At 37.0% G+C, this 27,202-nt stretch overlaps 1 protein-coding gene across 1 annotated transcript in view; it reads right to left on the bottom strand.

Moving 5' to 3' along the window:
* cmtr1 (cap methyltransferase 1) overlaps positions 1-27,202 on the bottom strand; it is a 121,596-nt gene that overhangs the window by 74,356 nt on the left and 20,038 nt on the right. The window contains exons 6-9 of the mRNA XM_039748362.1: positions 22,835-22,906; positions 22,647-22,741; positions 17,620-17,692; positions 3,041-3,239 (exon numbers count right to left, since the gene is read on the bottom strand). Coding sequence (XP_039604296.1) covers positions 3,041-3,239; positions 17,620-17,692; positions 22,647-22,741; positions 22,835-22,906 — 439 coding nt within the window. The remainder of the gene's footprint in view (positions 1-3,040; positions 3,240-17,619; positions 17,693-22,646; positions 22,742-22,834; positions 22,907-27,202) is intronic.

Genomic DNA, 27,202 nt, shown 5'->3' with positions numbered 1-27,202 from the left:
TTTAATAAAAACACAAATTTAATCATGTGATCAAGAACTCAACAGCCAGAGTGAAGTTTAAAGCAGAATATATACAAGCTTTTGGGGATTAGACTATGCTTTACATGAGAGTACATCTGAAATTAAGCACAATAGGTAATAGGCCATTTATAAACCTAATAATAAATTACAAACTCTTCAATTTAGACCAGTGAAAGGCAACCTTTTTCGAGTTGCAGCGCACTAAGTCCAAAAAGTTTCTTTTGCGGCGCACGTGAGGGACTGCCCATAAATAAAGTCGTGATGACACAATCTATGGACAATCGTCAATAAAAACAGTTAATTTCACAAGTTTGAAAGACATTTTATTAATAAAGAAATCAAAGGATCAATCTTAAATTAAATTAATTTGAACGTTGAGATTGTTTTTCAGCACATATGAGAATGATGCGAGGGACAATTTATGAAAGACTGATGCGCATTTCCTTGTCGATTATTTGAAGTCTCTCGCATTTCTTAGACTTCATTTCTGTAAGTGTTCCGTTATCTGTTTTTCCAACATAAAATATATTTTTTTAAACATTATCTTTTTAATCAACCAAAAGTTCAAAAACACTAGCAATTTTAAATATTTTACAAAAGTTTTCGCGGCGCCCCAAGAAAATTCCGCAGCGCACCTGTTGCCCAACAATGATTTAGACTAATGATTGTAGAAATAAAATCATACAAACATACAAAGTAAACACATAAGCAGATTTTGAAGTACATTCATCACTATTATTCAAACATTTTATCTTCCTAATTTCAAAAATGAATATGAAATCAAACAGAATCTGTTAAGAAAAATATGACCCTGTTATTGGAGTTATCATTAACAAAATACATACCTGTAACTGCTATATAATTGTTTTCTGCATTATTAACATTTTCTGCAATATACATGACGGTTTGAGCAATAATAAAATTATTGAAAATACAGAAGACTATTCAATAACATTTTAAATATTTACTAGCTTAACAATTTATTCGTAAAGGTTATAACAAGCTTACTTGTTTATGCAAAAAGAGAGTACAGTGATCCCCCGCTATATCGGGGTTCAGCTATCGCACCCCTTACATCACGTATTTATTAATACTGTACTATTATTATTACTAGGGGGCTCCGCCCCCTGTTCACTTCGCTCGCCCACCCCTGGGTTTAGTTTACCGGATAAACAATTTAAAGAGATTGTTATTTTCATGGGAATTGTTACTTATGCATTATTTTCATTTTTACTTTAAAACTTTTGTAAAAACAATATTTGTCCTTTATTTCCTGCCTCAGGTGAGGTTAAATCTCTTTCTTGCAGCACATATAACGCTGCTCGTGTTGTGGCGGGGGGTTGTGGGGGTCTGAACGCATGATAAAGAGATGCGATCAGTTCAGCTAGTGTCTTGCTGCTGGCCAGCTGTGTGTTTTGCTTGTCGCGCTTTGTGTCAAACGATTAAAAGCTTGTACAGTAGCTGTCCTTTTGCCACTTCGCGTGGAGTGAGGGGTGTGAGGGCTGAACACACGCTAAGGAGAAGTGCTCGGATCATCTGCAGGCTTTCTGCAGCTGCTGCTGGCAAGCTGCGAGTTCTGCTTGTCATTGTTTTAAGAGATGAGAGCACCTGAAGTGTGTCTACCAAAAGCATTCCAACAACTACTAGGTTAAATGTCAGTGAACTTGTTTTAAATTGTTTGTAAGTAGGGCGTGACATGCAAAAGTCACCTTCTCACGGGTTTTGCTTCCTAAGGTTGTAATGTCTAGTCTTGCTTGTTATCAAAATGCTCCTGCCACTTCGTGTTGTGAAGGGGGGTAGCTGAATGCATGCTAAAGAGAAGTGGACTTTGTGCTGGCTTTGTGCTGCTTCTGCCAAGATGCTTGTTCTGCTTGTCGCTCTGGTGTCAATCATTTAAAAGGCTGTACAGCAGCTGTACTTAGGTCTCACTGCCTTGTCTTGCATGACGTTAAAATGTTTTATAATATAGAGATGTTACTCATATCCTTAGCCCGACATCCACATATCATATGTGTTTACAAAGTGAGTTTTAATAGGTTTACATGTGTTTAAAGTGTGTGGGATGGGTATTTTAAGGCTTAAACTATAAAAAAAAAAAATTATTTATTTGGACTTTCTATATCGCGGATTTTCACCGATCGCTAATGGGTCTGGAACGTATCTTCCGCGATAGCGGGGGATCACTTTAACACATTTTTTCAATTAAACCTGAAATGTTTCGTCTATTACATTAATATTTCCATTTGTTTAAACAACAATGATAACATTTTAAAAAGCATTTAGCAGAGGCTAGCAAGGAAGGAAAAAGACCTGAAAAATGCAAAGGTCTACCAAAGGACTTAGTCACTCACGAGTTGCTGGGGACATCAAACTAAACGTCAGACGGTCACAGCAGGGCACCATGACTGCCCCCTGACTTGCTATGATTATGTAAATGAAGTCCACAAATGAACAATTGCTGGAAAAATAGTACAGTGTCACAGGGCCTTAAGGTGTGCTAAAAAAGTGCATACAGGTATGTTGAACAGTAACTGCGATTTCACATGTGGCTCTAATCAGGGCCTCTGTTGATGAAGAGAGGTATACTTTTGTGCTCAAGGCAGCATGGACACAATCTGATGAAAACATTTTGCACTCTAATTACTTGTATCAGCTACTAGGCAGTACACGCATGCACTGAGCAAAGAACAATATAATACTTTCCTCTGATGGTTGTAGGGCTATGGATGCAGTGGCATTTACATATGCTGGTCTCTTACCATATGCCATGCTATGTACAGAATATTGGGAAGCATTATGCAGTGATTTCTTATAAATGTAAAAGCTGTAAGGCAAATTAGCAGCAATGTCAGCTAACACGTGGATGTGAACTGTTTAGTGTTTTAATTCACACATGTCCTCTTGGAGGAAGCCAAATTATATGTATCACATTCAGACAAGAATAAAACTTTCATTAGTAGAAATGCAAATGTGTTTTTGAAAACTGGATTAATCATATCCAACATGTTAAAATACTTACCATAGTAGGGTTCAAATAGTTCACTTGGAGCTGCAAAGAAGTCTTCCAACTTGAAGTCATTGGGACCCTTTAAAGTCATACCAAATCCCTTGGCATGCCACCTTCGCCTCCAAAGGACATACTCTGAAAAACCTCCAGGTCCTGCACAAACATCTGCAAAATATAGTAGTTCAGGGCTCCAATCCTTCACCAATGGCTTCTGAATAGAGAAGAAAATGTTTTTAAGAAGATGGCATCATGAACTAGCTTCAAATAATTATTTTCCTTTCATCAAGATCTTTTCAGATTAAATATGCACATTTCATAGGTTCTAAAATAAGTGCTGGCAGCACGGTGGCGCTGTGGGTAGCGCTGCTGCCTCACAGTTAGGGGACCCAGGTTCTCTTCCAGTGTCCTCCCTGCGTGTAGTTTGCATGTTCTCTCCGTGTCTGTGTGGGTTTCCTCCGGGTGCTCCGGTTCCCTCCCACAGTCAAAAGACATGCAGGTTAGGTGCATTGGCAATTATAAATTGTCCCAGGTGTGTGTGTGTGTGTGCTCCAGCAGAACCCTGTGACCCTGTAGATAGGATATATCGGATTGTATGATGGATGGATAAAATAAGTGCTTCATTCACCAAATAATTTAGCACATTACAGTATAACTAGCAAAATACCCACGTTTCGCAGTGGCGAAGTACTGCCTTAAAATTTTTATTAAGAAGAAAATTAAACCTTTTTAAACTGAGGGAAAATATACCAATAATTATTTGTTAAGGATCTCTTTGTATACCACATTGTGAGTTCGGCCCTCTGGCTGTGCGCTGAGCTTACTCTTGAGCATGCAACGTACAGTTGGCCATGTGAACAGTAATCTTGTTTCAAATCTCACAGCTTGGATTGCTGCTGTCATAATCGGTTTGAGTTTCATGGTTTGTTTCAATTACGTCAGTATTTGTAGGACTTGTGTTGAAGAGACATTCGGCATCTGTCAAGCGTTGTAAGTATACAACCGGTTTTATCGATAACTTCACATCCAGCCTTTGAGAGTTTAAACATTCATAAACATCAAAGTGTCCACTACTGAAATCATCACCTGTCAATCTAACATGTTTAGGAGGCATTGGCGGTTGTCCAAAGGTGTAAAATATTTGGCCATTTCGGTACACTTGAAAGCGACAACCGAACAATTCAGCGGCAGCCATCAACTCACATGCAGATGCATAGGTGAAGGGCTTAAGCATTTCACTCTTATAGTGCTCTTGTGTAGTATAATTATCTCCTGTACCATCATTAGTCCACACCTTGAACTTGTCCCAGTCATTCAATACATAAGACACAATGTTCCTCCGGATATCAAGAGTGAGCTTGATATGGCCGTGCAATATGTAACAAAGAGAATGGAAAAGGCAGGTGCCATCTCTGGGCATAGAAACCACTCGGTAAGTGACAGTTCTTTGATCGATGGGGATCACCTCGATAGACATGTTAATGGGGGTACGGTTGGAATGATAAAGGAAATGGGTACCTGAACAATGTAAAGTAAGTCTAAAATACCTAAACAATAACTATAATCGTGATAAATGAACAATAAAACAGCGGCGAAGCCGTGGATTAAATAAAAAGGCTGTAGTTATCAGTAGGGAGACATGAATCCCGTGGTGAAGCAAGGAAGGGAATGTAGAGACTGGAGCGACGGACGGCCTTATATAGGCAGGCAGCCAACAACGTGGGAGGCATTGGGATGGGGGACCCAATGCCGCCTCGCACGTTGACCGAGCTGCAAGCTATGGACGTATATATGTACGTAAGTAGGATTCAGTTAGCGTTGGGAACCCACGTACCAAATTTCTTGAAGATGGGCCCATAAGTAACAAGGGCCGTTGAAAAGTTCAATATGGCGGCTGACAGTGGCATCATACCACCGAAATAAGTACCAAATTTCAGCCTTCTACCTACACAGGAAGTTAGAGAATTAGGGACGTTGGAAAGTTCAATATGGCGGCTGACAGTGGCGTCATACCACCAAAATAAGTACATACACATTGGTTTCGGTTAGCGCAGGGAAGCCGCCTACCAAATTTCGTGAAGATGGGGCCATAAATAAGGAAGTTCAACATGGCAGACGTTGTTGACTGTTATGACCGTTACGCATAGAATTTCGAAATGAAACCTGCTTAACTTTTGTAAGTAAGCTGTAAGGAATGAGCCTGCCAAATTTCAGCCTTCTACCTATACGGGAAGTTGGAGAATTAGTGACGTTGGAAAGTTCAATATATGGGGGCCGACAGTGGCATCATACCACTGAAATAAGAAGATGGGGCATACATCGGTTTTGGTTAGCGCAGCTGTAAGGAAGCCACCTACCAAATGTCGTGAAGATGGGGTCAGCCTTCTACCTACTACGGGAAGCTGGAAAATTAGTGGCGTTGGAAAGTTCAATATGGCGGCTGACAGTGGCGTCATACCATCGAAATAAGTATGTACATCGGTTTCGGTCAGCGCAGGGAAGCCGCCTACCAAATTTCGTGAAGATGGGGCCATAAATAAGAAAGTTCAACATGGCGGACATTGTCGACCGTTATGACCGTTACATAATATAGACTAGCAGAATACCCAGCCATGGCGGAGAAGTAGTGTGTTAAAGAAGGTACGAAAAAGAAAAGGAAAAATTTTAAAAATAGCGTAACATGATTGTTAATGTAATTGTTTTGTCATTGATATGAGTGTTGTTGTCATATCTATCTATCTATCTATCTATATGTTGTTCTCATATCTATCTATATATATATCTCTATCTATCTATCTATATCTATATATATATATCTATATCTATATCTATATATCTATATATATATATATATATATATATATATATATATATATATATATATATATATATACTGCTTGGCAGCAGAGAAGTAGTGTGTTAAAGAAGGAAAGAGAAAGAAAAGGAAACATTTTGAAAATAGCGTAACATGATTGTCAATGTAATTGTTTTGTCACTGTTATGAGTGTAGCTGTGATATATATATATATATATATATATATATATATAGCAAAATACCAGCTTAGCAGCGATGTCATGTGTTTAAGAAGTTATGAAAAGAAAAGGAAACATTTTAAAAATAATGTAACATGATTGTCAAAGTAATTGTTTTGTGTATTTGGCGGCAGCGTCACAAAGTTGTTTTCGGTAGCTGCATCAGAAAATGTACCACCACGTCTGACACGCCTCCTTTTTACTGTTTTCTCAAAGCTTGGATTGCTGCTGTCATATATATATATATATACACACACACACACACACACACACACACACACACACATACATACATACATATATATATATATATACACATATATATACACATACATATCTTCATATCTACATATCTATATATACATATCTACATATACACATATATATATATACATACCTATCTACATCATATATACACACACATACATACATACACACAAATTATATATATATATATGTGTGTATGTATGTATGTATATATATATATATGTGTGTGTATGTATATATATATATATATATATATATATATATATATATACATACATATATATATACATACATATACTTGTGTGTATGTTTGTATGTGTCTATATGTGTGTGTATAGCTTTGGTCACTGAGTGCAAGGGAAAAATAATAAAATATAGTCTATAAGTTATTAAACAGTAAAACATTAACGTTTTAAAAGTACAGGTACATTGAGCACTACTGGAGTGGTTTGGGTAAACTACATTTTAAAGACTGTGTAACACAACAGGTAAGTAACTAACAGCAGCTAAAATATATATGGATCATCTCTCGGTAGTAGATCCCTTTTGAAAGCTACGACGGCTGTGGTATAGAAATTACATTTTCTATGTGAGCGTTCAAATTTGTGCCTCTGGTAATGTGCCTTACCGGCATTTAAAGAAAATTAGTTTTGTGTCCTCTGCAGTGTTAAGAGAAAGGCTTTGGTTTGGGATAAAAGGTGTAAAGAAAGGAAAGTTGCCTTTTTCTTTTATATAGTATAGAGATGTGTTAAGCTGGCGTTATGATCGCCTTTTGGGGACAGTCGCGGTGGGTCTTGTGTAGACTGGTGAGGCGTCCCTGCCATTAATCGGCTGTGATGGCACTGTCAGTCCTCCACTCGTGTGCGTGTCTTCATAATCCGAGGTGAGGACCTCATAATCGTATCGTGCAAAGAAAGTGTGAATCGCCTTAATATTATTTTGCCGTGGTGTAGAAAAGGGGTCCGTGTTTGCACTTGTCTGGGCTATAGCGCAGGGGAGGATGAAAAAATTAAAAGTGCTCACTTTGACTTAAGGCAGAAGCGCAGTCAGCGTCTCAAAGGCGGCACAGCTATGCAGCGCTGGCTGCTCGACTTTTGCTGGGCAGGAGACCACAGTTTTGCAGACCGTTCATGATATCAAAAGTCTCAGCGCTCTTTGGAGGTCATTCATATATTATATATATAGCAAAATACCAGCGCCTACCTGGCGGAGAAGTAGTGTGTTAAAGTAATGAAAAGAAAAGGAAACATTTTAATAATAGCGTAACATGATTGACATTGTCATGAGTGTTGCTGTCATATATATGCCTGCCTAAATAAGTCACCCTCGCTTTGCTCTTACTTTATTTACCGTTCATTTAATCATGGCTATTGGCGGAAAAATTATAAAATGGAAGGAGGATGGCTTTACCAAAACAATTATTGATGGCGAATCGATTATTCATAAAGCTTGAATTGGTGATGTTTTCTGTGTTAACCTCATATTTTTCAGACTTCTTCTCAAACTAAGGTGGTGCGAGGGTAAAATGAATCGGGATCGCTGATCAATGTAATCGTGTACCAGGAAATCATGCATTGACAAAAGCTCCCCTTTGCTTGTAATGCAAAGTGTGATTAAATGCATTATTTTTAGCGTTATGGAGCACATGCATGAAGCTTCTCAGCTGTGCTTGTGCTAAGAAAAGGAAAGATTTTAAAAATAGCGTAACACGATTGTCAATGTGACCTTTTGTAAGTAGTGCCTGGAGGATTCAGTGTGGAGAAACTCTAGAGACAGCGTGTGTATTAACTTGTGGATTTTTCTGTGAGTATTTGGTGGCAGTCTGCGAAGTTGCTTGAAGAGGCGGCGTTAGCTGTGAGCTCAGCTCAGACCGAAATTAGATGAATGGGAGGGAGATGATGGCGTGACTCCCCACCGCCTTAACTGTCAATCCCCACAAACACAGTCTCGGAATTTGCATAAGCACACCCCTTCACCTACAATTTTAACTTAGTTACAAAGTGATCAAAACTCTCGTTTATATCCTCGTCCTCTCATTAAACTTGTATCCCGCATTACCTGTGGGCATGTGAAAGCCAGCGGTAGCCTGTCTATGAACTTAATTTAAAGTTTAGGTTTACACCTTGCTTTCTTTCGAGGCAGCAACACTCATGAATATGGTAGTATATGTCACTTTCGCTCGCTTCTTATTGTTTTAGCTGCCTTCTCAATTATATAATGCATGTTTTCTTAAGCGCTTTTGGAGGTCTTCCTGGTTTTCTACGCACTGCGTTGACAATCAGTTCACGTGATTACGTGGGAGGCGTGATGATGTCACACGAAACTCCGCCCCCGTCATTCCAGCTCAACTCCATTACAGTTAATGGAGAAAAATACCTTCCAGTTATGACCATTAGGCGTAGAATTTCGAAATGAAACCTGCCCAACTTTTGTAAGTAAGCTGTAAGGAATGAGCCTGCCAAATTTCAGCCTTCTACCTACACGGGAAGTTGGAGAATTAGTGATGAGTCAGTGAGTGAGTGAGTGAGTGAGTCAGTGAGTGTGAGTGAGTGAATTAATACAAAACTCTCAAAACTGACTTCATTGAAATAGTTGGTTTAAAAATAAAAACAATACAATCCATTTACCAATTTAAAATAACTGAACAATGAATAGATGGTTTAAGTCTCTAAAACAAAAAAATATGAACAGAACGCTAGTGTCATTAGTGCCACCATTATGAAATTTAGAGAACCCAATTTCTATCACTTTACTGAAAAAATAAAATCACACATTCACTTATTTTATTGTTTTTAGTATTTTTAAATTAAACAAATCGAAAATTTAAAATTGCTTAATCTAGTTCAGGGTCATGTGCAGTACAAATGAGAAAAATACATCATAAATACTTTACTATACTCTCATCTTAATTTCAAAGGGAAGTTTCCAAAATTAGTTCTTAATTTCAAAGGGCAGTTTCTTAAATGAGTGTGAATGCCACAGCATCTAGTAAAAAAATTGAAATGTTTTAGGCAAGATGGTGATATTAAAAGTGAATTATAATGCTTAGTAATGTAAATTCTGCTTTTGCACTATAGGCATGTTTAGTATTTAATTTGGTTTGTGCACTAAGCCCTTAAATTATAACTTGCAACCAATAATACTCATTAAATATTTAATTAATTTATTCTATTTAGTTATTTACTTCAAAATCAAGAGACAATTGATTAGTAAATAAAATCAGGACATATGAGAACATGTATTCTACAGACTGACATCAAGTGTGTAAAGATATACTGTATATATTGTGATATGTGGGTCACAGACTTGCACAACAGAGAAGGACACGAGTCCAGTTTTCAGGGAAAAATGGCTTTACTATTGTGAAGACAGGAACAATCTTAAGCATTTAACCAAGCGGGTGTTGTCACATCAGCACTCAAATACACAACAAGCAAGCAGTGACATTGACAGTCATCCAGCACTATCTCGCTTCTTCAGATTAAAAGAACAGATAGCCTGTCTCATCCAGCAGACTCAGTGGCTGAACGTTAGTGGCTGGAATAGGTGCATTCTGGAGGAGTGAAGACAGAAGCACATGGCCAGGTCACTGGCCGGTTTTAAATGTTCCCCGAATTAACCTTCAGGAGACACTTTACATGGTGAGCATGCAATATTGCAGTTGGCCCGGCAGCAGACAACCAATTCCTGCCTGTTTTAACATAGTTTTAGTACACAGTGAAGTTGAGGGGATATCAAGTACCATTGGAGGATGCCAGGGTCATGGTATTTAGGTAGGTTTATTCATATATTGCATACATTTTTGCATGTTTCTGTTTATTGTTAAATGTTATTCTCTGCCTTAATCCATATTTTAAAAAGTGAGATTCCATACACCCTACTCTTTAGTTCACCATTCACAAAAACTGTAAAAAAAATATTAAGCTTAATGACAAAGCTATTACATTTTTAAGAAAAGGCACAGCAATATGCATGTACTGTATGTTGGTACAATGTCAGTGAGATTCTACCAGAATTAAGATTAATCTGCAGGACTGGAAGACATACAGAATAATTAGGATATTAGATTAGTAATATAAAATTGATCCAGTTTTTGTCAGTGTGTTTCCAGAAACTGAGAGGTGTTTATTGTTTTCCCTTAGTTGCTTTTGGTATATTCCCCAGCTCATTGCAACCCTGTCAGGCAAAATGCATGTTTGAGAAAGACTGATGAACAATTATGCTGAATGTCTTACTAAGGAGGTAGGGCTGGGAGGCTAGCAGACCCCAAGATGCTTATTAATTTTGGATAGCTGAAGCCAATAGTCTATATACATACACTATAATTTTTTTTATGTAAGTATATACAGACTCTCCCATGTTTATATTAGGGAAGTGCAATCAAGCTAACTTGTGAATACTCAAAAGATTATTAGACATTTGTCTGCTCTCTTGGCCAGTCAGATAATAAAGTGGTATTTCCCTTCTCTAAACATACACAAACAGCAAAAAGGGTAATGAACAGCAGAAATAATGGTAACATAATAGAACTCTCCCAACATCATGGACTGTAATATGTTTACAGATGCCTACTGTGAACTCTACTAACTGATATACTGAGTTCATTTTTGTAAGAATGCATCCATCCCTAACATATCAGTGTATAGCTGTGTACAATAACAAAAGCTCTGGTTTAAAAGACATGTAATATCATTAGGGGGAAAGAAAAACAGGGATTTTTAGAGAAGCAGGCAGTCTAAATTGAAGCCAGCATCTATGAGTACTATAATGTAGTAAAAAGGGAGAAAGCAAAAAAATAAAAACTACTCAAAAATAAACATGTGACAGAAAAGGTGTGTGGTAAAGTCTTCAGTTAATTACAGAAAATGAATGTGTCTGCTGGTGACCCCTCACTCCCTGAAAAACTAAATGAATTCAGCGAATACCAATGAAAAACACACTATTTGTTGGTTTAAACAGTGGTATAAACAACAAAAGGAAGTCGATCGAGTGACATAAAATGTCGGAGAAACTTGAAACATCAAGTTCACAAAGTCGCACAGTGCCCGAAATAAAAAAGTTGTCACATATCAAAGTCGCCGTGAAAAGGCGAGTCGTAGCCCACCGTCTGAGTTTCATATGAAAGCTTATTAGGGTACAGAGAAAAAAAAATAGGCAAGCAGTGGGGAAAAAAGCAGGAAATGTCAACTTTAATCTCGAAATTTCCAGTTTAATCACGTAGTTTATTTTGTCATTAAAGTAGAACATCATAAACTTCATCTTAAAATCGTTTAATTTACTAGTTTCTTAAATCCCATCGTAACAAAAGTAGCATGTTAAATGCTTTGTTTTGTATTTGATCTTCTATGTGCTCTATGTGTGTGAATCACTACGTGCTTCCGGGTTTTGTATTCCTCTGACAAGACACAGAATCCATTACATTCATAATATTTCAGCTCTCTAAATAATTAAAATACTGAGATGTGTACTTGATAGAATTTCATTATGATAGGAGTTAAAGCATGTTATTAAATATGGGAACAAGGTGGCGCAGTGATTGTGCAAGACCTTCAATGAATTTATTGCATCAGTACTGTCTCTTTCAAAAGTAGTAACCCCCAATTCCTGTCCTTACCTTTCTTTCTCCAAATACCCAATCGCCACACAATCAGCTCTGTAATAGACGTTAAGCCATCTGTAAGTTTATAAAGCCGATTCTTCAAAACTTTTAAGGAACACTGAAATATCTTCGTAGTACATGTTTAATTACTCTATCCTTCACGACAGTCCCAGTGAACCATACAGTGCGGGGCAGTAATAATCCGTGAACGGGGCGCCGGTCCTTGCTAGCGTAGCAACACCGTGTCCTTTAATTATTAACAATATAGATTATTTAAATGAAGTTAAAGTTTTATCTGTATAATATAATAAACATATTTTGCTGCATTTCATCTTTACAATGATATAGTCATCATATGTAAATACGCGCATTATAAAGTGGCTCTGGTTGTGCAATATTATAACTGTAGTGCAAGTTTACACTGAGGTGATTGTACTAATAAGTCCAAACAGTTCTACAAGGAGGAGTTGATGGACCAATTGATTGCCTTTAGAGCTCTTGAGATGAAACTCTTTATGAACCGAGAGTTCCGTACAGTAAAGGTTTTGGAGCGTTTGCCATATGAGAAGCAGTTCAAATAGGAAGCATGGCTGAGGCAGCGTGTACTTGATGCTGTATACCGATAATTCTCTTTCTGATCAGCTGCTCCGAGTGGTGCAGTGAGAGTAATATGGAAAAAGATGATCTGCTGTGGCAACCCCTAATGGGAGCAGCTGTAAGAAGAAAAAGAAGTTGCAGTGAGAGTAACAATGCTAAAGCAGCTATGGTATTTAGAAAAGTTTGGCCATTCCGTGGACCATTATATTGTTACACGTTAATTACAATGAGATGCATTAAACTAATAAGAAATATGTGGTTAATTTCAGTTTATTTATTAAAGCCGCGTCAGTAATGTGGATCTGAAAAATATAGATAAACCACACAGGAACAGTAGCACTGATTTGACGCTGGGTGCTGCCAGTCTGCAAAACCGAGCGAAGAACGTGCGTACGACAGGGTATGAGGTACTGTGGAAATGTGCGTAGCTTTACACCAAGTTTAGGTTTTATACATCACAATTTGAACATGGAAACGTTCTTAAGCAACATTTCTGTGCGTACGCACCATTTATACATGACGCCACTGGTGCTTACTGTTTTGCTATATGGTTGAAAGACATGGACACTATCCAGAGACCTGAGACGAAGACTAGACTCCTTCAGTACTTTGTCTATTCGAAGACTCCATGGGTACCGCTGGTACCTCCTAGGGAATTCATTCCTGGGAATTCGGGAATCCCGGGGATGACACAGTGCACGGGCATCTCGCATGTGAACGGTTTTAGAATGACCGACACTTATTTTTAATAAAACTACTGCAATATGTTGACACCAATAAAAGACTAACCTTATCTACAAGCATTTCATGCTGTCATATGAGTACATGTATCTAGTTCAGGGGTGCCCACACTTTTTCGGCTTGCGAGTTACTTTTAAAATGACCAGGTCGAAATGATCTACCTACATTAAAAATGCTATATATACACAACACGTGTTTCACCCTAATTCTGGGCTCATCAGGTGTACACACTCACTGCACCCCCTCTCGTGGATCGAACCTCGGATGCCCGCGTCGAAACCTCTTTACGTTGTGCCACGGCGTGTGGTTCATTTATTTGACAGCATGTAGATCAGGGTAATTATATTCATGGCATTCGCAGTCTGAATCACAATCTGATTGTATGGGTGGTTACCTACCAGGTAACGCTTGTGGTTGGTCTGCAAGTCGGCAAACCACCGCCACGGTGCCCTCTTCAGTTGCGAGAAGCAGATCATAGAATGCTGCATAGATTTACTGTCAGATAATGCAAAGAATACGCGACACGTGCCCTGATTCTGGGTTCATCAGGCGTACACACTCAATGCACCCCCTCTCGGGGATCAAACCTCGGACATCAGCGTCAGAGGCGAAGCCATGGCATGTGGTTCATTTATTTGACAGCATGTAGATCAGGGTACATTCATGTCATTCATGGCATTCATAGCCTGAATCAAAATCTGATTGTATGGGTGCATGTGGGATGACTAGTGTTAGAAGAAAAGAGATCTCAGACTGGCCGCCCTAATGCCATAAGGATGATATATGATAGACTAATATTTAAAAAAAAAAATTTGAATGCAACGTGATCTACCTGCACTACCTTTCCGATCTACCGGTTGATCACGATCGACGTATTGGGCACCCCGATCTAGTTAGTTGCAGTAATAAGAGCATAGAAGGCACAATGTGTCCAGCGTACGGTCGTCCAGGCAAGAGCGCACCTTCATGCAGAGTACCGCAGCCGCTGAGAAAGCACGCTCTGCCTCCACCGAAGTAGTTGGCACAGTCATTAGATTCTGATGCACTTGTTCTAAACAACCCGGCCCGGTGTTTGCTCTGAAACACCGCTATTTCAGCTTTTACTGATTCATCCAGTTTCTTGTCATCATTCTGTGATGGCAAGTTTCTTGGCATAGATAATGCGGATGCAACAGACTGATGCATTGCAATTTCAAGTTGCTGTTCAAAGCTGTTGTCTGACAGACGTCAATGAAGTCTGCTCCTTCCTGGCATTCATGAGCTGCAGAGTGCAGACTCCTCCCAGTCCACTGTGGTTAGTCTTAGTGAGAGCCAGGAGACTGATTACTGCTCTTCTGTTGTTGACTGAATTAATCGACAACACACTATACCGTGGGCCAAAAAACCATGCCACTTAATTATTTTCAACTATAACTCTGTTATTTCTAGATAGATTTTTACACTTTTACGCGCTATATATGCGAGCTTGGCCGTTCCCGGTTTCCTGGGAATTACAGCAGTTTCATTCCCGGGAATGCAGGAATGAAAAATGTCCGGGCAGCCCGGGAATGGATTCCCTAGTACCTGCATTGTGAAAACGTGTCAGTTACGGTACTACGGCCATGTGCCGTGATTCCCCAAGGGTGATCTGGCTTGCAGGATCCTAATTTTTTGAGACTCAAGCAACTGGATCAGGCAAAGGGGACGCTCACGTAACGCCTGGCTACGGCATATAGATTGTCATTTCTGGAGGGTAGGACTGGACTGCATGTTTGCATGTAGGGGTATGCCAACCACAATCCCGAGCTGTTTCGTTGTGTGGTGGGTGCGGTAATGTGCTGTACAAGTGCATGCACCCCAACCTGACCTTCCAAACTTTCTGAGAAACTGGTAGGGATATGTAACATTTAGAATTTGTGGTATTAGCTACTGTATTTTATTCCTGACAAGAAGCAGATGATAAAACTGAAGGAATACGTTGCCCTGCAGGTTTATGTCTTCTAAACCTCTACTGCAATCACTGTGCATGAACAACTATATTTCACCTCAGGATTCTGAAAGAATGATCAGGTTCACTGATGACACCATTTTTGTGGGTAACATCACAAATTTGGATTAGTCTATGCACAAATTGAGGTTACAAAAAACTGTTTATATTGAACAGCCTTATTAATATGGAATTTATAAATTTAATGTAAAAAAAAAATTAATGGTGGATTTTAAGCAATGCAAAATATCACTTTCAGATTAATGGCCAGGTTGCAGAGGAAGCAGAGTTTTTCAAGTTATTCAACACCCCCATTTCAAGCACACAGACATAGGGGGGCAATACATATGTTATGGTCAAGAAACCTTGCCAGAGGCTGTTCTTTCAAAAAAAAGTTTACGATGTCACATGAAAGCAATGATGTTTTCTTACAGGTAAGTCTAAGTGTTTTGACCTCACCAATCATGGTTTGGAATAGCAATCTTTCTGCTGCTGACAGGAAACAACTAGGGAGAGTGGTGAGCTTCTACAATAATCAGCCACTACCCCGTCACTGTGGATTCAATAGCTTTGCATATAGAGAGCCACTTTGATCTTTTCCAACCTGTCCCAAACCACTCTCCCTCTTCGTTCTTCTTCCAGCTGTTATAAAACTTGAATCACTAATGACCAGAATGATTATAATAGTACTTATCTACAAGAGTCATCTACGCTTATCTCATTATTATGTGTAAGGACTGCTGTATTTAACTGCCTGTCAATTTAAGTGTTTGCATCTATGCGATGAAAGTGTGATTTCTGAGGGGATTAGGTTTCCTAATGGAATAATCAATTTTGATGGAAAGATAAAGATGAAATAAATGACTGAATGAACGAATGAATGAATGAGTGTTGTTAATTTTTAATATAATCCCTTTCACAGTACACACTGTCGCTGATCAGTGTATTTTACTGCAATCTACTGGTTCATAAGGTTCCTAAATAAATATTACTTTATTTCTTTTTAAAAAGTGTTATGGTGGATATATATAGTTAATTTTACAGAGGGAATTTCATGTCCATGCATGTCTTAGAAGCAAACATGCACATTCACACCAAGAATAAATATATCATGCTAAGAAGAGCATTGTATCTTGCAGGAAGTGGAACAATGCAAAATGACATTATAATAAATTTTATTCTCTTCACATCACAGTAACTTACAGCAGAGAACTTCACTTAGGAGCTGAATAATTATTAAATGCTCAGACTTGCAAAATGCCATTTGAGAAGCACGGTATGAAATAAATTAACAAAAGTCAACTTTTGCCAACTCCATCACAAAAACAGGGATCACTCATATTTAAAAAGGCTTTACTTTTCTTTTACTTTAGCAGAGTAAAAAGGCAAATAAGAAAGCATATGACCTGAAAGTTTGATGAATGGCATGAAAATGAGGAATGAAAATATTGCAGACAGAACAATGACCCTGACAAAAGAACCAACATATAGGAAATCTGTTCTGACAGTTACTTTTTATTTAGAGGTTTCAAAAATAGTCTGTTTATAAAAAGACGTTTCCATTGATTCTGATCTACTCAAAAAGCAAAGTAAATAGCTCAACAGTGTGTTTCTGAGATTTAATTTTAAATGTAAACCAAAAAGACAATAAATCAATATGCACCAATATGTGCAAGTATTAAAAGAAAAAAAAAATACAAAAAATTGCTTATTCACCATTAAATTTTCAAAAGGCAAAAATAACTTAAACGTAAATAAAATAAATTAAAAATAATGACTTATTTTGCTATAACAAATTAGGGTAATCTTAATACATTATTTGTTACCTTACATGTAGTACAAAGCAATAAAATTCAACAAACTATTTAGTTTATGAAGTATTTTGTCTGAAGACATGCTTAATAAGATTTCAGTCAGTTTCAGCTACCTTCTGGTGACCAACAGAAGCACTCCCAACCATTTCCAAGTGAATAGCAACAAATAAGGGAGTCATAGTGGCACAGTGGGTAGCACTGCTACATCATTAATCTGAGTACCCTAGGTTTGAATCACATGCACAGTTACTATTAACATTCAAATGTTCTTCCAATTCCTAAACAAACTTTTCTGCAGGTACTATAGTTTTCCTCCCACATAAAAAAGAAGTGCATGCTAATTTAGTTACTGATTACAAATTGTGCCCATATGGGAACGTGTGTGACTTAACCTCGGCAGGTTCCTGCCCATTCCCCAATGGTGCCATCTGTGAACTGGATCAAGTAGGTTAGTTATATATTTTGTAATCACAAATTTGTAATAATATTAAGAAATGATTAAAGATTAGTGTGCTAAATCTTTACCAATGCATTTTTAAATGTACACATAAGGTAGTTTACTGAAGTATATTCTTACCCCAGATGCATCCTTTGGGTTAGTAAACATGAAGTCAAATACGTAATCAATGTTGGCCATCTTCATTGCTGCCCTGGAGAAAGAAGTTAAATACACTATATTAGATTAACTTGCTTCTAGTTTCCTGCACTCTCACATCAAATAATTGTATCATTACATACAGTTAAACAAAATAAGCTTTAAAATGCCTAGAAAAATAACCCATTAAACCAACATTACATATTTCAATTTCCTAATTGCACTTATGATCAAAACAAACTAGCTTTGGCAGGGATGAATAAGCGACAGACTGTGTCCTTTCTCACAGTTTTCAAACACTTTGAAATGGGCATTTTGTTTGTCAACAGGCACGCCTATACTTCTTCATAAACAAGAAAGTAGAGTGAAACAAAGCTGGCCTGGCTTAGGTAACAATAAAAGTAATGCTTGTTTATATTTCCTTATCTATGTGTTATTACTATATAATAATTAATAATGCTTTACATTTATATAGCGCTTTTCTCACTACTTAATGTGCCTTTCATAGAGCGTCTGGAGCCACTTCAACCACCAGTAATGTGTAGCACCCACCTGGATGATGCAACAGTAGCCACCACACATTAGCTATTACGTGGTAAAGTGATGAGAGAGAGAGCACTAATTAGAAACAGGGAATGATTAGGGGGACAGAATGACTAGGCCATGGAGGGCAGTTTAGCACAGACATTGGGATACAGCCTGCTCTTTAGAAAGGATGGCCAGGGATATTTTATGGCCACAAAGAATCAGGACGTCACCCCTGCTGACCTCACCAACACCTCCAAATACTGGAAGGGCCTGAACATGCTTAACTTCAGATGGATGACCTGTTCAGAAGTGCATGTATAGATGAAACTTGATTGCTTATTATGCTGAATACATCCCTGATAATTGTGAAGTGATGGACACTGGGCTCTCTAAAGAAATATGACTATAACATTATTAAAATTATTTAGATAAAATGAATAATTATTTGTATTAAAATAAACATTTCAGTGCAATATAAAATGAATACTTATTAATGAATGAGAAATTAAAACCTTTCATTAAAATAAAAAAAATAAAAAAAAAAGCAAATGGGTTTCAAATTGAAAACTAACACATGGGAAAGTCTGACAAACCAATACCAACAATCAGATTTGACTGGTAGACACGTAGTTCTGTGACCGTGTATATACAAGATAAGAAGTTATCATTTACAAAAATACAAACTACTACATATATTAAATACATCAGAAAAATATATTTAAAAAGTACCTTTATTGGCAACATTCACTAAATTTTCATTTTTTTCCACACTCATGCTTATTAAAGTAAAAAAGAACAAGTAAGGAAGCTTAGCAGATGATAATAAACTAGTCTCTCCCTAATAACACACCAAACATTTCCTCCAGATCCAGATTACTATTCTGTATTTGCATTGTGAAACATTTTTTTGAAATCCTTTCTTGCAAAGGTGCTTCATTTACTATAAAATTTATCATTTCACTTCATAGCCTGCTTCACTCTTGCTATATCGTTTTAAGTGGGCTGAAACCTGGGCTTGGATTTAGCAATTCTAAAACAAAGGCCATATCACATTACACAGCTTTTCCAGCAGTTTTTAATAGTCTTAATTTACATAGGCATAGTTTGAATTTACATAAGTTTAGCAAGTCACAGAGTGCTCCTCTGTCACTCCCAGTCATATAATGGGACATATCCAGCAACTCAATTTAACTACTGGTAGTCTGTTACTCACATACACAAAATCAAACAGGGGTTGTAAGGATGTGTTCTGAGAGCATGACACCTGACAACTAGCAAGCATTCACCTTGAAATACACAAAGTAAAATGTAGCAAAGAAAAACAAGGAATGTGGATATTTTAATCCTCTCAAACAGAAAACATCCTTGTCTGTCTGATTTCTTATATTTCATGTACTATGAAAGAATGAATACAAGAAAAAAAGTTATACTATATTGGGGATGAACTCATCATACCTATAAACTTTTTGCATGGACACTGGCTCCAGCAGAGAGCATGTTATTATCTGTTAGGAAAAGGGGCAAGCTTCATTTCCTTTGGAAATGTAAAACTGTGTTGGAAAGTCATTAGGCGGTCATCTAATTTGACATACCCTACAATTGCTTTTTCATGTAATAAGACATGCTCAGCAGAGGAGTTCAGCAACTGCAGTCATCAAGTCCAACTTAACCTCCAGCTAGAAGTTGTGTAACGTGACATCGGCTTTAGATGATGATGATGATTTGACCATTCTGCATCAATCTCTGCTTATTTCCTTTTTTGATTAGTTAATGTAGCACTCCATTATTTTAGAACATGCTTATGCTTGCCTTGTTGAGGAAGTTAATGAACTGATTTACTTGTTTACGCACATGACCTCATTTATTTTTGCTATACTATAAATTAGTTGCTTTGAATAATGCATGTCATGTACAGAGCCAGACACTAAAAAACACTGAGTGCAATTAAGATGAAAACAAGGACTGTTCAATGGAAATTTTTAATTTAAAAGAATTATCACAAAATTCACAATCTTTGATTTGTTTGCAATTTTATGCTAATCTGGAGACTTAACAATAATGACAGATAAAGTATGTGATAATGGATGATATACTGAATTCATGTTGCATATGAAATATTTTACGTTAACATCTCCTTGTTTCTGCTTTCATTTAAGTCCCACCTCTTTGCCTTAAACTGATTTTTAGTTTTTGAACATTTAACTTAAACAGGGACAGAAAAAAAATGAAAACAGCACATTAAAATATATTTTTTTAAAAAACTGTGACTGGTATTAGCAAATGAGAAGATTTAAAAGCAAAAACTACCAGTGTTAGGGTTGTGCAGTCCAGTAAGGAAAAAAAGAACTTTTAGAACAGTACAGTACCACCATTTTGGTACCAGAAGTGCCAGTACTTTTGAAAGATCTTGTGCTCAGTTCTTCGTTCTTCCACTTTATGATGCACTATAGACTTTGCAGGGGACTAACCTTCCCTTGTCCCTTTCACACACTAGAGCAGTGTTTCTTTAACTATAGGTCATGAATATTTTGCATGTTAAATGCAGAAATCCCAGCTTCCTTCTTTGATGACCCAGTAAAATGCTAGAAAGTCTAAAGCAAATCTGGATGGAAGCCATGTAGCTTGAAAAGTGGTTATGTAAATATAGCAGAGCTTATAAAATAAGGTAAAGAATACATATGTATAGACACACATTAATAGTCAATACAATGTAATCATTATTAACCTTGCAACAGTACACCAATACAAAATTTATATCCCTTGGAAACATCTCTGTGTTAGAGCAGTCAAATTTTATTTTGTAATTCATCAAAGGCTGTACCCATTGCAAGCATGCTGTATCTCTAAAACTGCTTCAGCAATATACTCTAAACCATAGTACAGCCAAGTGGTGCTCAGATTAATTCAGCCTGTTTCATATAAAGCAGTTACACCTGCTATGGGATTCTAATCTGATCGAATCTAATCTAATCTACAGCAATTGTTGCTCAAGTAATATTTTCTTCTTCCATTTAGTTAACTTGCGTTCTAGGATTTTAAACCCTTAATTATATTGTTTAGTCATTCACTGTTTTAATTGTTTACTTTTCTTAAGCAGGTGCCAATTAACAAATGAACCACCAGCTCACCATCTAATATGGTCCATTTACAACGTGTGGTCATCAAGAAGTATGTATTAATAAAAATAAAATAAAGACAAATGCTTCTGTATTCAAGTCAGAGCCTGCACTGAAAATTCATTAATAGAACACTTGCAAAAATTCATACTCCTTACTGTACTTTACATTACAATACGCAAAGAATTTAAACTAATTTAAACTAAACTGAACCACGGGTATGTACAATATGTCAACATAATATTTAAATATCCTTCAGTATTCAATAGCGCAGAATGTAATGGAGTTAACAATGGTATAAAGATGGCAAAAAATCCACCAAGTGATGACTGGGAAATGCTGCGGTCTCTGCTAAGGAATCACTAAGAGTGCCTCCTCCTTCCTGTGGTTTTCCTCCTTGGAATGGCAGCAGCTGGCATGTATACTTAGGATGCTTGAAATTACAAGCAGCAGGTTCTACCTCTAAGCTAAATGGCCAGTCTGATTGCCTGTGAAGGACCTTATCGACTAGCAGCACTTGCCACCAATTATGTTCGGTAACTTATGCACGGTAGCACAAAATAACTGAAAATAGTGATATATGCACTGTAATCTACTATTCAGTAAAATCAAAAGTAGATGCTTTGCATGTAAATAAATAGCTTATGTCACTAGAAGAAAATTAACTTAAACTCAGTTAAAGAGGTTTAAATGTACATCTGCGGAACTGCTGTAAGTATGGCTCAGTGTCAAAAATGCAGGTACATGTCAATTCACTTCAATGTTAAGATCAATATAAAGTAAAACTCCTCTGAAGTCTATTCAACAGAATATTAAAAACTAATAAGGTGCATTGTTTCACAATTTATTTTACATCTGTAAACTGACTTTTCAGCACAATGTCACAAGATTTATGGAAATCTGAATGGCTTCCAGAAATAAGACACAAAATTCAAGTTTGTATAGTGGTCTGCTCAATAACCAGATCTCAGTGCAATTCAGTATATATTTATCATGGCTCTGCATTCAGAAGACACAATAGTTTGGTGATAAAGTCTGGTTATTTGTTGCAAAAGTTGGGTTCTATTAGTAAATGTACAAAGTAAAGATCACCTTCTTGGTTCATCTCAGTCACAGTAACACATCTGATAAGTTCTCATATTTTAGGGTCTGTGAATAATTAAGTGAATAGTAAAATGTCAACCACCTAACCCACCTGACCAATTACAGCATCACAGGATGCTGAAGGATAAGGCTAATAATTATAAGAAAAAAAGTATAAATAAACCAAATCAGCTTAATAAAGCAAAAAAAATATATATATATAAACACGCCCAAATTAAAAAAAAATCAACAGCAAAAAGTATGAGTATGAAAAAACGTCACCTATTTAAAAAGAAGGCTCCACGAATAGTTTCATAAGGATTGGCTCGCGTCCGAGCACGACGCATCTCTTCTCCTTCCAACTCATCAAATACACTCTATTAAAAACAGGAAAAGACAGAGAAAAACAATATAGTCTAGTGTTATACAGTCAAACATCAAAGCAGGAAAAATATATATATGACACTCACCTTGCAGCGTAACAATTTGTGCAACAGGTCTTCCTTGCAAAATTCAGTTTCATCATCAATCTCCATCTTCCTCTATGAAACAGAAAATTTTAATTACTTGTATAGAAAAGACAGTATAAAATAATATTGTGAAACTGAAATATTTGCTCACGTTTAAGTCGTATTTTTTTTGGAACATGACGCAGTGGATAAGTGTAAATTAATGAATTTTAAAGTCATAAAGGTTTGAGAAAAAAAAGAAGACAAATCTATGAAAACATTGAAATATGTGTGATATATACATATATACATATACATTGTTGAAGCCAGCCCCGGACACAGACAGAAAGACACTACAAAAGGCACACATTTATTTATATACAGTCCACACAGCACACGGTGCCCCTGCACCACACGCCCACGCCTCCACTCCTCTCCATCGAGCTCTGTCTTCTGCCTCATGACTGTAGCTGTCGACTAGAGGGGCGGCCCCTTTCATTCTCACCCGGACGTGCTCCAGGTGATTTCTGATGGACTTCCTGCGGCACTTTCTGATGTGGCGTAAGTGCAGTAATGAGCACCTGGAAGCACCCCGGATGTCCTCCGTATTCCTTCCGCCAGCACCTCCAGGTGTGGCGGAAGCGGTAATGTCCAAAGGTCCACAATCGTCTGGGTGCCCCCTGGAAGTGGCCACAGGGCCTTACAGGGTTGAGCTTCCATGCTCAAACCCCGTGGCCCCCAAACCAGGCATGGTTTCTCATCATCCTGGGAAGGCACAGTCCCTCTCCTGGTCCGTCCAGGTGTCACGACTCAACACAGCCCCCAGCTGACCACCATAACATATATATTAGGTGGTCCAGATCTAATTATGCAATTTTCATTACGCTATAACTTAATAATTTTATTACATAGAGAATTCACAAAAAATTATTTTTGCTGCCAATAGATGGCAGCGAAATCAGTGAATTCATTCAATGCAAGTCCATTTTCGTTTATTACAAGGTATTTCGAACAATTATTTTGTCTTGTAATGTTTTTCTGCATTGCATTAAAAGTTGCATAATTAGATCTGGACCAGAAAAAGTGATACAGGAAGAAATACAGATGTGAAAATGTGGGGTAAAAGTTGACTAGCACAGAGACTCTAGCTAGGGGACTGAGGCATGTCAGATTTCTAATGGTTGCAAAGGGGATAGATGAACAGGAAAAAGTCAAGGAGAGTAGAAGAATGTTTTGAAAGTTAAAATCACAATAAAAACTGTAAATTGTATTAATAATTGGGCAACTGAGATTTGCAAATAGTACTGTAAACCTTTCATATAAAGTGGTTGCTGGTTTTGGTTAGAAAGAAGTAAATTCAATCTATAGTACAGTCAGTTACAAGCAGAAAGAATTCAAATGTGAGCTGCAAATGCTAGAAAAGGACATTTGGACCAGAAAAAGGAAATAAGAGATGGCAAAACCTTCTGTATCCATTAAGAAGGTTAACTTGTGCAGTATCTCAAGATCAGTACCACTGAACTTAAATAGGACATAGCTTTTTTTGTACTTCTGTACTGAAAACTGAAACTTAACAGTTCATATAATGTACTAAACAGTACTATTAACAAATATATACAAAAATGGAAATTTGAATTCTAAAACATAGTAATTATTAACCATCAGGATTATGAAACCATAAAATCAGGAACAGTCTACAATTAACTGTAATAATGCTAAAGGTAATTGTATAAAACAGCACATAAACTTAGCATTAAAGCAAAAACAGAACATAATCAGTGGATGAAAGACTAAAAATGATGTACAGATAGGCATATGCACAAAATTACTTAAATAGGATATTGCCTAATTATAAATGGAGCAAGGTGCAACGGCCTAACTGGCAACACCAAAAGGGGAATATATTGTGAACAGAACACCAGCCTATCATTGGGCACAATCACACCCAATCATAAAAAGCCAATTTAGAAATATCAGCCTAACTTTACGATTTGGAGCAAACTACCCCAAAATCAGTCAGTCTGATTACCCCAAAATGCAATAAAGAGAGAATATGCTATATCCACACAGTAAATAACAAAGTTAGGGATCGATCATGGGTCCTTAGTAACATGCCAAGCATTTAATTATTAACCATTTTGTTATTAAGTGTATAATTAAAGTAGTTTTGGAATTAACTCTGTCATATAACATGTCTGATTACGGAGATAATTTGATTCCCAAAAGAGAATGGGTGCGCATTAGGATACCTTGGGCCACTCATTTTTTCTTGTTTTTCTCATATATATCCTCCCATACCCAAACATAAAAACATTATTTTATTCATCTTTTACTAGAGGTTCCAGCAATAGACACAAGAAGCATTCATGGTGAGGTTTCTAGCAAAATACATAAAGCTGTACATACTTAGTCTTCCTTGGAAGAAGACACTAGTAACATCTATACGGCTGCCTTCAGCAAGGACATAAATAGGTTTGCGATTAACCAGCTTGTTCCTGTGAAAGATTCTTCCTCACAATTCAACTTCTAAGAACAGCTTAGGGTGCTTCCCTGTATAACTGAACTGCTACCTCACTGTGTTTAAGAAGTGTTTGAAGACTTTCTTGTTGTGTGAATATCTGTCTAATTCATAATGGTTTTGATAGGTTCCTTTAACTAAGGAAAGATTAACAATTCTTGGTTAACACCATTGTTTAGTTGAAGGCTATTCATTTCTGATGATCAATTTTAAAACGTTATCCTATAGCAGCCTGTTTCTAAACAGTTGCCTAATCTGATGTTTACTTTATTATGCTGTGATCATATGTAAGTTACTTTGGATAAATGCAGATTTTAAGCAAATAAATACAAATGTAAACATTAACATAATTAAGGTTAAAGATAAGGAGAATAATATCACTAAGGAGTTGAGGGCATTGGTGAACTGCCATAACAATAACATTCAGACACTGCAGAATCAAGTTGCACCTTCAGCTTACAAATTACCAGTTAGGAGATAGAAAACAATGTTAGCAAATATCCAAAGACAATACTGAGAACAGCAATCCAGTACACTTTCTGAAAGAACTATAACCAGCTAAATTTCCCAACTTATATGATTCTGCCCCAGTAACTGAAAGATGCCACAGAATGCATACTTAGAATGGAAGCCTATGACAACGAAGTTTGTTAATTTCGCTGATGCTCACCCTGTTCCACTTTTTGCTTTAAAAATACAGAATCTTTTGAGGACCAGCAGATTAATTTCTTCTAAGAATTTAGTCAAGAAATTGCTAAAGCTTGAAAGGCAATACAGATATTTATTTTGTACCCAGCCCAGGAATCTTGATTTAAGATAAATAGGATCAGGCTTTTGTAGAAACTTGACAATTTTCAGATCACTGGTACAATCTCCCTATATATGATTTTTCTATGATCTTGATTCCCAAAAAACACACTACTTTGTCTCCTCAAGTACTTGTAATTCCACTCCTTTCTGGATGAACCCTACACTAAATGTTTTAGAACCAGTTACTCTCCAATTCAGTTTTTAATGATGCAATCATTTCACATTTGGTTTTTGGTGTATGCACTCTTCTACCTACCATAGCAGTACTGGTAACCGTGTTAGTGTCTTATGAGTTTTTCAAATCACCAATAGGGACTGTTGTAGCATTTTTCCCCCCTTTTGTGTTTTTGCTTGTAGTCTTCTACATTAATAATTCTCCCTTCAGACGTCAGCTATTTTCAAAGCCTTTAGGGCCCATCTGTGCCAAATCTATTCTTTTTTTCTTGTGATATTGCTATGCATATTTATTATACTTTTTCCAACTTGCTGCTATTTTTGATTTTATTTTCCACTGTGTATCTCTGCCATAAATACTCTGAAGATGTGGCTGGAATAGGCAAGGACAGTATATTTTGCTTGCACAATGTTTTAATGTGTTAGGGGTGTTTGGATCAATCTGGAGGCATACTGGGGAAAGGGTGTTTATTATCATTTGTTGACAGGATTGGGGTTTTATTTAAGTGAATTTGCAGGTAGGACCTATGAGAATGATTCCTGGTGTTTGTACTTCTAACTGGAAAGGAAGGGTGTGGTGAGGAAGCATGATAATTTTGATTTATTAATTTTGTTTTATTCAGTTTTTTTATTTATTAAAATTAGACTCTATTTTAGACACACTTTTCTATTCCTCTTATGGCTGAACTACCTGCTGTCTCCTGGAACATTCAGGATCTTAGTTTAAACATTAGGAGGTTGCACGTCCTTAAACATTTCTGGTGATAAAAACAGATATTACATTCTTACAGGAATGTGCAGCCTTTTTTTCCTCTCTGCATGTTTCTGTAAGTGTGACATCCTCATGCAATTTAGCATTCACTTCAAAAGACTGGCTCTGGCATTGG

The sequence above is a fragment of the Polypterus senegalus genome, chromosome 3 (assembly GCF_016835505.1).
Source record: "Polypterus senegalus isolate Bchr_013 chromosome 3, ASM1683550v1, whole genome shotgun sequence".
Taxonomy (NCBI): Eukaryota; Metazoa; Chordata; class Cladistia; order Polypteriformes; family Polypteridae; genus Polypterus; species Polypterus senegalus.
This window is presented reverse-complemented; position numbering and strand designations above follow the sequence as displayed.